The sequence below is a fragment of the Panicum hallii genome, chromosome 3, assembly GCF_002211085.1.
Source record: "Panicum hallii strain FIL2 chromosome 3, PHallii_v3.1, whole genome shotgun sequence".
Classification (NCBI taxonomy): Eukaryota; Viridiplantae; Streptophyta; class Magnoliopsida; order Poales; family Poaceae; genus Panicum; species Panicum hallii.
Genome location: NC_038044.1, coordinates 57,283,784 through 57,296,948, shown reverse-complemented (window position 1 = coordinate 57,296,948; position 13,165 = coordinate 57,283,784). Strand labels below are relative to the sequence as shown.

At 43.9% G+C, this 13,165-nt stretch overlaps 1 protein-coding gene across 15 annotated transcripts; it reads right to left on the bottom strand.

Annotated features, from left to right (window-relative positions):
* Positions 1–966: 966 nt before the first annotated feature.
* Positions 967–12,424, bottom strand: LOC112886138 (putative G-type lectin S-receptor-like serine/threonine-protein kinase At1g61610). 15 transcript variants are annotated; one of them, XR_003227341.1, is made up of 14 exons: positions 12,207–12,424; positions 11,363–11,578; positions 11,134–11,201; positions 10,910–11,052; positions 10,598–10,835; positions 10,024–10,495; positions 9,702–9,911; positions 9,308–9,390; positions 8,002–8,051; positions 5,460–5,596; positions 5,256–5,381; positions 5,117–5,180; positions 4,466–4,611; positions 1,488–2,337 (listed from the first exon to the last, which is right to left on the bottom strand). XR_003227341.1 is itself a non-coding variant. In XM_025951932.1 (13 exons), the coding sequence occupies exons 6-13, from the start codon at positions 10,117–10,119 to the stop codon at positions 2,318–2,320; spliced, it is 786 nt and encodes a 261-aa protein (XP_025807717.1). In that variant the 5' UTR covers positions 10,120–10,495; positions 10,598–10,835; positions 10,910–11,052; positions 11,134–11,201; positions 11,363–11,578; positions 12,207–12,424; the 3' UTR covers positions 1,488–2,317. The 15 variants fall into 15 exon arrangements, 3 of the variants coding, with proteins under 3 accessions (XP_025807717.1, XP_025807714.1, XP_025807715.1); XR_003227345.1 differs by lacking the exon at positions 4,466–4,611 and having other exon boundaries at positions 1,488–1,739; positions 1,838–1,933; positions 2,215–2,337; ... (2 more) ...; positions 9,308–9,387; positions 12,207–12,420; XR_003227347.1 differs by lacking the exon at positions 4,466–4,611 and having other exon boundaries at positions 1,488–1,739; positions 1,838–1,876; positions 2,215–2,337; ... (2 more) ...; positions 9,308–9,387; positions 12,207–12,419.
* Positions 12,425–13,165: the final 741 nt, after the last annotated feature.

Sequence of the window (13,165 nt, the reverse complement as noted above, 5' to 3'; positions counted from 1 at the left end):
GCGGCAGCACGTGCGGCCGCGGGGCGGGGAGCGGGGATGCGCGCGGGGCACGGAGGAGCGTGGCCGCGGGAAGGTGGCAGCGGCCAGGCAGCGGGGGTGCGCGACCAGCGCGGCGGCCTGCGAGAGCAGGACCTCTTCTCCGCGAGAGCTAGTAATCGGGCGGCCATCGGAGAGCCGGACGCCATGGAGCGAGAGATGAAGGTGACAGGGGATGAGAGGAAGAAGCCTACGTATTTTGGGCATAAATTTTAAGAAACGCATCGAATGGGCAAGCATTGTTACATTTCAAAAAGCTGTTGAACTGTAATAGTATGTTTTCAATATGATAATGGACAATTGTAATGGTACGTATCCAATTAACCTTAAATTTATTCATATCACGCGCCATAACAGCAAAATCGCTATACAAAACCATCTAGAAATTATTTAAATGGTTTTGAATAGTTTTTAATGTTCACTATCCGATTTTATAGTTTAAATGATTAAGTAGATGGATCTCAATAATATTTGGGGTTATATAGACTTACTCCAAACTTCTCTTTTCTGAAGGGACATTCTAAACTTTTCCAAACCAAAACGATGCAATGCATGCCGCAACCTCCCTCTCCTCGATCCATTCGCACCTCCGATCTCAAGCTCTGGTAGTGGTAAGGAAGCATTTGTTGCGAACATATGTGATTCGAAATATTGAGAACTATATAGTTTGATGAATGCTGCATGATGTACTAGCTTCTGAATGTTGCAGAGGCACAATGTCAGTACCAAGATTTGCTTCACTCAAACTCAAGTTCATTTAGTGGCAATCTTGAATATTAGATGATGGAGATGTGGAATACCAATGTTTCATCAGACTAATATTTTTCTTCTAGACACAGGGTCAACAGAATATATAGAGTCATGTTCATCGATTTAATTGTTCTTTGTGTTAACGTTTGTGTTAATGAGAGTAGATCCAGAACATGAGCATGGTTTTCAAGTTTTGGATGTACCAATGTTATAATTTTGCATGGTACAATACGCGTAAAGTAGCCTTTGAGCATCATGGGTCCTTCCAATCAGTTTAGTTTGGCGGACTATAATTATAGACCACACACTTCCCCTCCGTAGCCACAAATGTTTCATCAATAGCCTTAACCAAATACAGGATGGAATGGCTCCATCCCAGCTCGTTCCTAAACTGGAAAAAGTTTACATAACCTCCATAAGTTTACACAACCTCCATAAGTATCGAGGTTCATTTACTTAACCTCCTAAACTATAAAGGATGTGGCTAACATACTACTGGCCGTAATTTAGATTTGTCGTACAGCCGCTCCGTTTTTGGAAAAGAAACAAAATACGCAGGGCTACCTTTCTTTTTTGGCAAAAGCTGGCAGATCAAGAGAAAAAAGCTAGCACCGGTTAGGACTAATTTTCCCACCAAAAAACCAGACCCACACCACTGCACCTCCTAATTTACTTGCTTCTGGATGTTTAAACAAGTGCAATAAAAATTTTTGAAAAACAATTAACAAACTATAACATATTCAAAGGCATTTTCACTCATCTAAATTCTAAATATTAACAAAGTTTCAAAACTACAAGCATACATGCCGTGGTTGCCTCTTGTGTTGTACTGACCAAACAAAACATTGGAGCTACTACAACCACCACCAAGTTGTGCATGAATCAAATCAAGATCTGCAACTAAACTGCTGCCGATGACGATCTTATGAACTCTCAGGCCACCAAACACCAAGCTGTGAGGAAAAACTCTCTAGGTTTCATCATGGATAAAAGGTTTAAAACTCAAACTCTAAAAGGGATATACCCAAAAATACAATCGTAGGAGCCTTACGGCTGAAGAGCATGTTATAGTGCCGATTCGTTATGGAAACTTGCACGCAGAAAAGAAGGCATATCAGGTTTCAGGTCCTAAACACCATTTGTGTGACTGAAACCAGGAAAGGAAATATGGACTAGTGAAAGAATAGCGATTGCAGTTAGTATACCTCTGGTAACAAACATTTGTAGTTCTATATGACCTAATTCATTATCATATATTTTGCTAATTCAGAAACACATTAGTGGCTAAATGTCTGGCCATATCATTACCTAATTCAGAACCATATTATTGCCTAAAACAATTGCATAATTTGCCTAATCTAGAATAATATTATTGCCTAATGAAGAATATATTTAGTCAAAAAAGCCAAGAAATGTACATGCTCTCACCACATATGTACTTATTTACTTGATCTGGTCCATACTGCACATTATATCTACTTCAATGCTTTGTGCTTGATCTCCCCCTGCTGGATAACTTTTTTTAGAGCCCCTACTGGATAACTTGGGAACCTGCAATGTAAGAACAAAAAAATTAAAGATGAATTAGAGAAGAAAGAACTCTGTAAAAATTGCCCAATGATTTGCACTGTTTTGCCTTGACCTTGCCACAATATTGCTTGATTATAGTACATTTATTTTTCTATTCTCGTAGCTATTGTTACTTTCTAACTGCCTAATGATGTTTGGTAACTAATCAGAAGCACCTGCAGGCACGCCATGCAGGTGGCATCTCAACTATAAACCCTGATATCCCAACTAATCTAGCTGCCGCTGGTCGTGCAACTACATCGCCAAACATAAACTACCCACCAAGATCAAAAGTTAAATGGCACAAAAAAAATAAAAAAATGCTATAGCTAAGGGGATGAATGCGCAGACAAAGAGGAAGAAGTGCAGGATTGATGGGAGGTTGTGTGATGCACAGGGAGACATTAATGATGAAAGAGAGCTTCAGAAGGTTCCATACTTGATGTTAGGCCACAAAAATACCGCTGTAACAAGACTGCCCAAAGGCGGCTAGCTGACCGCATTAGATCTGATGGCATGGAGGGTAACAAATGGTGTATCTGACAAGGGATTCAACAAGTTGCTACATCTCATAAAGAGGTCCCTGCAGGAACCTACAAGGCCAAGAAGCTTCTATGCTATTTGGGTTTGGAAGTACAAAAGATATATGCATGTTGTCGATGTCTCGTACCACTGACTAGTGAATTTCGTGATTGCGCATCTGGTCCAGATGGTGTGCAAGAAAGACGCGAGGGTTTATAATGGTTCGGGCAGAATGTCCTTACATCCAGTTCGAGCCGCTTGTGCTCTTGCACTAAGTTTGCAGTAGGGGTTACAAACGGGCGAGAGAGGGAAAGGGCTCCCAAGTCTCTGGTGAAGTGTGCGTGTGTGAACGTGAGTGTGGGAGCTTCGCCCCCCGGGCGGGGGGTCTCCCTTCCTCCTTTATAAGTTAAAGGGAAGGGAGTGGATACAGAGAGAGAGCGAGAGGGGGAGAGAGAGAGAGATCCCTGGGATCGTGCCGCCTCTCCTCTCCTTCGCGTGGGCCCCACTGGCACCTTGGGGTGTAGGCGGCGACCCGGTGTCCCTACTTGCAGATCCGGCGACCCGGTGTCCCTACATGCAGATCCGGCAACCCAGGGACGAGGTAGAGCAAAGAGCGCCAGCGGCGGCGGCGTTGGAGGAGGAGGAAGAAGGGACGGGCCCCGGCCGAGGTACGGACGGGTGGCGGCGGAGGAGGAGATAGGGGCGGGTGCGCGGCGGAGGAGGATGCAGAGGCAGGCACGGAGGAGGAGGAAGGGCGGCAGCAGAGGCGCGGAGGAGGCAGGGGCGGCGGTGTCGGGAACGAGAGGAGGAGAGGGGAGGAGATAAGGTGGGAGTGGGCTGTTGGGCTGCTTTGATGGGCTTATTTTTCGACTCAAGGCCTAGTGATCCTCTGTTTTTCTTTTCTTTTAGAGATATATGATGTGTATGGCAAGGTATATGTATCTATACATCGCCTAGAAAAACACCTTGAAACGCATAGTCCCGCCTAGGCGCGCCTAGGCTCTAGGCGGTGGGTCACCGCCTAGATAGCGCCTAACGCCTTTTTCAACATTGGGGATCCGTGATATTTGCCCCTGACACATGTCCTAACGATTGAATCCTCAATTGCTATGATTTATGTATCTGGATGTATTGAGCATGATCAAAATACCCTAGATGTATTGAGCATGATCGCAATTTAAGACCAAGGGCGTAATGACCCTGGATGTATTGAGCATGATCAAAATACCTATTAAATGCATTCTTATAGAATTCAACATTTACATAGACTTCCAATGCATAAAAGGTTGTTTATGTAGTTGAGTTTTTTTTTTTTTCATTTTATGCGCTGGTTGCTGCTGACTTTTAGCTACCTCAAATGAGTAAGATTCAACAGAAGTTGCCTGTCTCTAGTGAGTTCTTATAAAATTTTAAGTCAAGCTGGTTATGTAACTAAGGAGCATGTTATTAGCAAGTTAAAGAGTAAATTGGCTATCCGATTCTCACATAAGTTCATAGGTCCAATCATTGAGCTGCTACTTAAGGAGCTGAGTTACTACATAGTTTCCACAAAAGTAGCTATATATCTCTTAAGAGCAAGTTGGTAAACCTTTTCAATAGGAGTTCTTTATTGACCAAGAACATAAGAGATAGCAAATCTAATTGCTTTGTCCGAGGTAGCAACCCAATCGAGGAAGAACTTCACAACTTTATATGTAACTTGGTAGGAGATGTATAAGTCTGCAAATCATATACCTACAGATCTTTTATTTGTTAAACTCATGATATAGAACAAGTTGTAGGGGGTAGACCGACAAAGGTAAGTTATTGATCATTTGACAGACCTTCGAAATTGCAGATGGGTCTTTGCAATTTTTTGCAACTAATAAAAAGGATAGCAGCATGCTAACATCATAGAAAAGAAATATCATTAGCTTTACCTGACTTTTGGATAATGGATGCAAATCCAGCCACAACTATGATGTTCTGGAAAGGATGATTGATGATGTGCCCCTTTGTGGACGAGATCGTGTCTTAGCATGGTTCTAATACTAAGATGGAAGCATGAGACATTTTTTAGTTTATACATGCTAAACTTCAAAGTACTCTGTGCCATTCTGATTTATTAGTCACTTATAAATCATCAACCTTAACTTAAACAGGTGTGCAAAAAGGGAAGGTGAACAAATAAATGAATGGCTAAACCATTAGGAAGCACAACAGTGGATTATATAGATACTAATAAGACAGTATAAATTACCAGTGAGATGATTCTCGAGGCTCCCTTTGCTCATATAATCAAAACAGAGCAATCTTTCCCGTATCTGCGCCATAATAATTTTTCCTTCCATTTTCATTGCCTTTTCTTCTGTATGCAAACAGTAGCCAAGAAAGCGTACCATATTTTGGTGCTTAACCATAATCAAGCTTTGAACCTCCTGATGGAACATCTTGTCTTCAATCGTATGGCTGCTGTGAAGCTTCTTCACAGCAATAACCTTGTTTTGCAAGACGCCCTGTTTAGACTTTGTGAGAATGGCTATTAGCTCCACAAAAGTTCAAACCTTCTGTGAGGAAAGGGATCCCATAAGAAATTGATTTACCTTATACACCTCTCCGCACCCACCATTACCGATTCTCAGCTCATTAGCGAATTTCTTTGTGATGAGCTCTAAAAGTGGCAATTTTAGATTACTTGGGTCCTCCCTTCCATCAACTATGCACTCCAGGACCTTGAGTTCTATATTTATGTCATCAATTCTAAGTAAAGAAGACATTTTGAAAATTAGTGGAATGGAAACATATTCTTTTAGAATCTAAAACAACTGCAGCCGTACACGTAAAAACACATTTCCTATATAGAATTGCAAACTAATGGCATGGATGTAGCCTAAAAAACGCACGGGTTTGTACTGTCAATTCTTATAAATCATCTCTAATTAAGTACATGACTCATGTACATGGCCTTGCGTAGCCTATACGCTACCTGCACAGAACCAATCCAAAGACAGTAATTCAATCCAGAAGATTCATATCTTATTGTGCTAGTTCCACCTGTCACAGAGAAGTGAATATTAATCAACAATCCCTATTAAGTCAGGAGCTATGGTACTCATGTTACTCCCTCCCACAAGAATTTCCAGGGCTCGATTCCAGCTATAATTTAAGCTTGGCTTCATCTCCAAATCCAAAGGTCACCAGCGAGGTTAGGGTTTGGGTTGAGGGTTCACCCAACTCCGATAGGCTTAGAGGGAAGGCCATGACTGAAGGGTGGCATGGTGGTAGTGGTGATTAGTGGGTATGATAGGCAGGTAGAGGGGTCCGCTCCATCGGACTAGCAAAGGATGGCCGTGGGTAGTTTTAGGGTGGAGGTGGCTAGAACAACAGTTGATTGAGCACCAGGAGCAGGGTATGGTCTCATCGGAGGCTGCATTGGAGGCTGAGTAGTGGCACATGGCATAGTTGTGGGGCCAAAGAGCTCAAGAAAGAAGAAAGTTGATTCAGCACCAGGAGCAGGGTATGGTCTCATCGGGGGGCTGTGTTAGAGGCTGAGTAGTGGCACATGGCATAGTGGTGGGGCCAACGAGCACAAGCAAGAAGAAATGAGACTGATGGCTAGAGGGTTGAAGAAGATAGATGGCCCATTGGATCTCCTTTTGATGGGAAGAAGAATGGACTATTGGTCAACTGAAGAACCCTTCATAATTAGAGAATTTGTCTATGGGACACTAAAAGAGTTTGAGTTCATACCCATCACTCTCTTGTTCAAATTTGCTTGATGACAACAAAGAGGAGAGAGAATAGTAACAAGACGACAATGAATGCTTTTGGTCCTACATGTTAATCTCATTCTCTCATATCTTTCACTACCACTAACATCTCTCTTCCTAACTCTCGTGGTCTTGCCTCCTCGCTACTGGTGATGGCGATGGGGCCAATGATGCTGGCTTGTTCAAATGGTGCCACCATGGCAAGGAAGTGCACCAAGATATAATTGGTGACCAAATTCCATTAACATACATATCACCTATGGATATATTTCTTTTGGCAGTGGATCTCATTCGAGTTGGATGCCACGTCGAACACGCTGCAACGAACGTCATCTGGACAAGATGCTCCCCGAGTCAGTTGATGGCGGTGGCTCCAATGCTTGCACTATTAGGGATCTTGACAAGAAACTACATGTCTACATCTTCTCGGGCATGCATGTATGCTGAGCTGATGAACTTGCTACGACTTCCGAGCCTTGCTGGGGCGTTCCTTTGCTCAATGGATCTAATGGGATCCAAGCCTATGTTCTTTTGTGCCTCTTGGGTGACCGCATTTAGTGTGATTTGAACCCTCACCACCCGCCTTTATGGCTTGTGTTGTGCTTCAATGAATGGAGGGTACGTGGATATGGGACAACTCTTGTTGGGGTAGGATGGAGAAAGGAGGGAGAGATAAAGGAAAGGAGTGGTAAGGGAGAGGAAGGGAATGATAAGCAAGCCGGAAATAGGGAAAGAAACATGTACTATCACACTTAGCCAGAAACGATTAATTTATTGTATGGTATCTTGGAGACACATCTACGTATTGTCATCCAGCAGCCAAAATCATTGAACATAAGAGTGTACTCCAAGCCAAGCCACAATTTTTTGTTGCGTCCTTTGACAAATTTCCTTTATGGTTATGCAATGCATGGTGAAAATTGCCTTTCATATCACTTTTCTCTTTCTAAATCCACGCCATAAAGTTTGTGAATTCATTTTAGTTTATCTTTACAAAATGAATTACATAATCCAAAATTTTAGTTTTTTCCATATTTATATGCATAATTAGGCAAATATAGTATATTTCATTTTTAATGCCATGTGCTGATCTTTTTTTAGATAATGGGGAAAAAGTTCGATCTTCAGGCCGCTTCATAGAAGGGACATCTGTCCACACTTATTACAAACAAACTCTAAATTTATGCCAAATAATGGTCAATATTATTGGTCCTCCCAAGGGCTAATTGATAACCATGTAGAATCTGAGATAGCAAATCGTGATTGAATAATATCAAAAATGAGAATGCCTCATATCATTTTTTTTAACAATATGTTCGATATTACTAAAAGCATCGTATAGTTGAAACATTCCTTACGAGTAGTATTTGCCTACCTGTGAGTGGAATCTTCACCCACAGACAGTTCCACAACTCTTTGCTCAACCTGCAATTCATAATATGGATATAAGATAAATCGCATCTATTTTGCATATAAAGTTGAAAAATAAGAAAAGACAACCAAATAAGCAAAGTTTCACAAGTATTGCCGAGAGTCTTGAGTATTTTAATCCAGTATCTTCAGCGATTGGTGTTTATTTGGCTTGGTGATTGTTTGTTGCTGGCTCATCCATTACTCGTGGGAAAGGATCAGTACTCTTTGCACTGCCGGGCGCTAGTTATTGGTTAAAGAAATAGTAAATATTGTAGATGAAGGAAATACTGGACAATATCTAAGGATCTTGTAGTACAGCCAGTGTCGTCTCTCAGTGCGATGCTCTCCCTCCAGTATCAAAAAATTGTTAGACCACTAGGGTGATCATGAGATTCGGACGCTTAGCTTTGTCATCTGGAACCCAAAGCCCTAGCACCCGGCAACACACATCCTAATGAACTGGACGGTGAAGGCATGAAGCTTCAAGAGCTCTTTTAGCTGCCAGTTTCCATTAAATGTTGTGTTGTACCGGCTATTGCCCATCTTTTCCTATCAACTTAAGCTTTTAGGTTGAATTGGTTGGTGTATGCAACTCAATATGGTATCAGAGGTCTCGAGTTCGAATCCTGGTGGGCGCGATTAAATAAAATAATTGCAGCCAACTCCTAATTTCCACATTTGAGGCCTGAGGGAGCCTGCACGTGAGGGGGAGTGTTGAAGTATAAGTAAATTGCCCACCTTTCCCTATCAGCTTAAGCTTTTAGGTTGAATTGGTTGGTGCATGCAACTCAATACTATTTTAACCTCTTCTTCTATCTTAATGCAATGATATGTAGCTCTCCTGCATATTCGAGAAAAAAAAAAGCTGCCAGTTTCCACAATGCCATTAAATCCTTAGCTTGTGCTTTCACCTAGTAGAAGATTGACTCATCCCAATGTTTTTACTCCATCTTTAACATAGGTTTACTTCTACTAAAGTTAGAATTAAATGAAGGCATCAAACTGAGCAACTGACACTAGGTATACCTAGTTGACTCTGGTGACACTGTGACTAACTGTTTACAAAATATCATGTGCTGGTTGGTGATTGGCGCTATGCTGAATTCTCTCCGGATATAAGATGTGATGATTTTCATCATGATTATATATCATTCCTGCTAACCATAACAATTTCTACATGGACACTCATGACCTTGTGCATGCCGAAGTATCACCAAAAGACGAAAAAAAGTTTATTTGAAGAAAGGCCCAGAAGATCAGAAACCTACCACCATCGTAGGCCCCAAAACCAACTAGTTCCTGACCATGGCATGCCACGACTGCCTTCCGTTTTGCCGCCCTCGACGTCCTGCTGCCGCAGTGTGAGCCAAGGAGGAAGGGTAGCAGTAACAAGAGATAGAGCAGAGCAAAGAATAGCAACATGGGATGGTAAATTATACTATTACAATATTGCCAACGCATGGGACTATACATTTTTGGGCTACATGCTAAAGTTCACAGTTGAAGGAGAGGTCTTTTGTATATCTATTTTTGATTTGGATATGGCATATGGCTAGCTAGTAGGTAGCTATAACTGCTACAGTAGGTGGTTATATTCCCCATACCGCAACACAAATAGGAAAATAGGAAAATACGTCATATGCTACTAATGATCATTATTACCTTGTCCCAAAGGCCATCTTCCATCCAATCAATAGTATCATCAATCTCATTCAGAGCATAGATTACATCGACTATACCAGGCCTTTCATGTCTGTCCTCCTCCACGCATCTGAATGCTACCTCCATGCATTTCTTTAATTGATGGCAGCATAGTTCTAGTGGAGAACCACTAAATGTTTGTTGCAGCCTTTTGCTCCAGTTTTTTACAGTCTGTGGAATCCAAACATTAAGGAATGGCTGATGTTATAGAAATATGAGACGTAGCATTGAATTTATCAAACAATGACCATTTATCCAGTTAGAAATGGAGAGCATTTCTTACCAAATCGATAAATTCTTGGGAAGATCTGTTAGAAATTCTGATGTAGTCGGCCCGTCCTGTCAATATTATTATGATTACAGCACCCAAGCTGAACATATCAAACTCTTTTGACAGTCCCACGGTGTATGTATTCTGGTGGACAGTATTTACTGCATGCCATTAAACACAAATAATTGGAATAATAGCAAGCTCTTTGGTTGTTTATAAAATGGTATGATTCGCGCGCACCAAGAAACTGACAGTGTTTCAGGGTCTCTGTCCCAGATGTCTGTTAAATAATCTTTACCAAAAATCTTAGAGAAACCGAAATATGTAAGTTTTGGCGTCATGTTCTCATCCAGAAGTATATTACGTGGATTTAGGTCCAAATGATAAATAGGTTCTTTCTGTCTCTCATAAAGATAATATGAACCCTCACAAATCCCCTGAATAATTTTGTAGCGTGTGTGCCAGTCAAGTCCTTGACATTTATCTGCAAAAGGTAAAGGAAGAGAGAATGGATGAAATGCAAATACACAGATTTTTTCTTTCTTCACACAAATAATAACATTCTTGAATTTGAGCACCACGGTACCAGAAATATACGTTTGGAGGCTGTCACTATACAAGTACTCGAAGCAAAGCGCTCTATTTTTCTGTTGGCTATGAACTGCATCTCCATTATCTTCATAGCAATAGCTAAGGAATCGAACAAGGTTTGGATGCTTGAGCAGGCTAAGTTTATGAAACTCCTTCTTGATATGCTCATCGTCAAGTCCTAGTAGCTCGAAAAGCCTCTTCACAGAAATCAATTCTCCATTTGTAGTCACTCCCTATTCAATATCTATTATAAGTACTGGCTACAGATTGATTTTTTAAAAAAAATTGTTACTACCGATAATAGTACCTTGTAAACAACTCCAAGCTCGCCCCTACTTATTTCTTGGCTCTGCGAGAAATCATTCGTCATTTGCTGTAATTCTTCAAACGAAAGATCTTTTGGTTCCAAAGTTGTATTTTTGTATCGTTTTACTGCTGCTTTCGTTTCTGCTGCAGGTATAAAAACCATCTGCATAAGAAAATTACCATACCACTGGTAAATTCATAGGAGCGAGTAGCAGACAACATTACCAACTGCCATCTCTAGTGATCGTCCTTTGCCATTAGCTGAGGTTAGTGACCATCCAAATATCTAGCTCCTGGATGCACGTTTCAAAGAATAACAACAGTAAATAGTTACTATGTGTTAGGGTCCCGGATGCAGATGACTGAGCAGATGTCTAATCCGTAGTAGCAGCACGGTTCAAACTGAAAGGTATGCTGAAATTGGTGCGTGGAAAAAGGGTACACGGGATATAACCTGAATGTTAGCCAGATGTGTCATTGCACAACAAGACAGCCGGAAGAAGCAATGCCCTGCATCTGCAATAATGCTGGATCCTTGACGGGAGAGGGGAGATATCGAGAACTCAGTTAGAGAAAAATTAGGAACCAGCACTCGTAATATAACCATCCAGTGAGCAGGCATGCTTTTTCCACCGGTTGATCAAATTGAAACAGCTTTGTGCAGTCCCAACTGCAATACCGCAGCCATGGAGTCGGTCATAACTAGGGGGAGAAATGTCCGTATGGTATGCAAGTCAAATAAAATGTTGAATAAAAAGAACAAAGTGCAAATTTTCCACAAGAAGGATGTCCCAGCTGATAGATAGAAATTACAAAAATATTTTAAGGAAATGATATACTAGCCTTAATTTTGCATTCCTTCATGGTCTGGAAGCGCTTTGCTTGAGTGTCACTATTTTAACTCAATTGCTCAGAAAAAAATCACGGTCAATAAATGTGAACAAGCAATCGTAAGTACTGGTTCCCCTCTTATTTCTCAACTTAGATAATACATCGAGGAAATACACTCTCAACACTGCAGTTGCTACAGGAAGAATTGGCACAAAATCATGTCTGTGGTTATTCGTTTCAAGAAACTTTATGGAAAGTTCAGCAAGACTTCTCTTTTCTAAACCTTTGGTCCCTATATATATTATCACTATCACTGAACTTGATAAGGATGAGGACGCATTTCAGTGCGCGAGAAATCGCTGGGGCAAAATTCTGCTTCCTCATTTATTCAAAGATCTATGATCGGCACTAAGCCACCAATTGTACAACGTGGAAATCAGACATTGGAATTTGGGGAGTCCCCTCACCTGCACAGAGTTGCTCGCCTGCGCCGATTGCCGGCCTGGCCGCTCCCAGCCCAGAGCTCGCGTGCCGTACCCTTGCGGCTCACCGGGCACCGGCTGGGAGCTCGACTGCCGTGCGCTCCTAGCCGGCTCCTGCCGCCTGGGGAGTGAGGGACAGGGAGTCAATTTGGGGAGACGCCCTGTGGAAGTGGAACTGAAAGAGACGGGCCACCGAGCGACAGCGAGAGGTAGGAAGCGGCAACTTGCTTTTCTTATCCGAATGAGGCTGACTCCAACCAGCGCGAGGCATATCAGCCATGCATTTCGCCGTTTGCATGGCTGGGCCATTTTGCCGGGCCGCTTTGCAGTGCCGGTCCTCCAATCGTGAGAGGTAAAAAAGCATTATCTGACCCACCTCCAAGCTGTTGGCGGCAAAGCAGGGACATTTCGCGCGCAGGTAGGCAACGGAGGTGGCAGAGCGCAGCGCCGCACGCGCTCTCCGCAGCGCGGCGCCCCCCGCGCCGGCCTCCGGCCCCCGCCCCCGGCGCCGGCCCCTGCCTCCGGCCCCCGCGACCTCCGCCCGCGCCGGCCCCCGCCCCCCGCCCCCTGCCTCCGGCCTCCGCCCGCGCCGGCCCCTGCCTCCGCCCCCGCCCCCTGCCCCCCGCGACCTCCGCCCGCGCCGGCCCCCGCCCCCCGCCCTCCTCCGCCCCCCGCCCCCTGCCTCCGCCCCCCGCCCCCTGCCTCCGTCCGCCCGCGCCGGCCTCCGCCCCCGGCGCCGGCCCCCGCCCCCCGCCCCCTCCGCCCCCCGCCCCCTGCCTCCGCCCCCTGCCTCCGGCCCCCGCCCCCGGCGCCGGCCCCTGCCTCCGGCCCCTACGACCTCCGCCTGCGCCGGCCCCTGCCTCCGGCCCCAGCCCCCCGCCTCCTGCCTCCGGCCTCCGCCCGTGCCGGCCCCTGCCTCCGCCCCCCGCCCCCTGCCTCCGGCC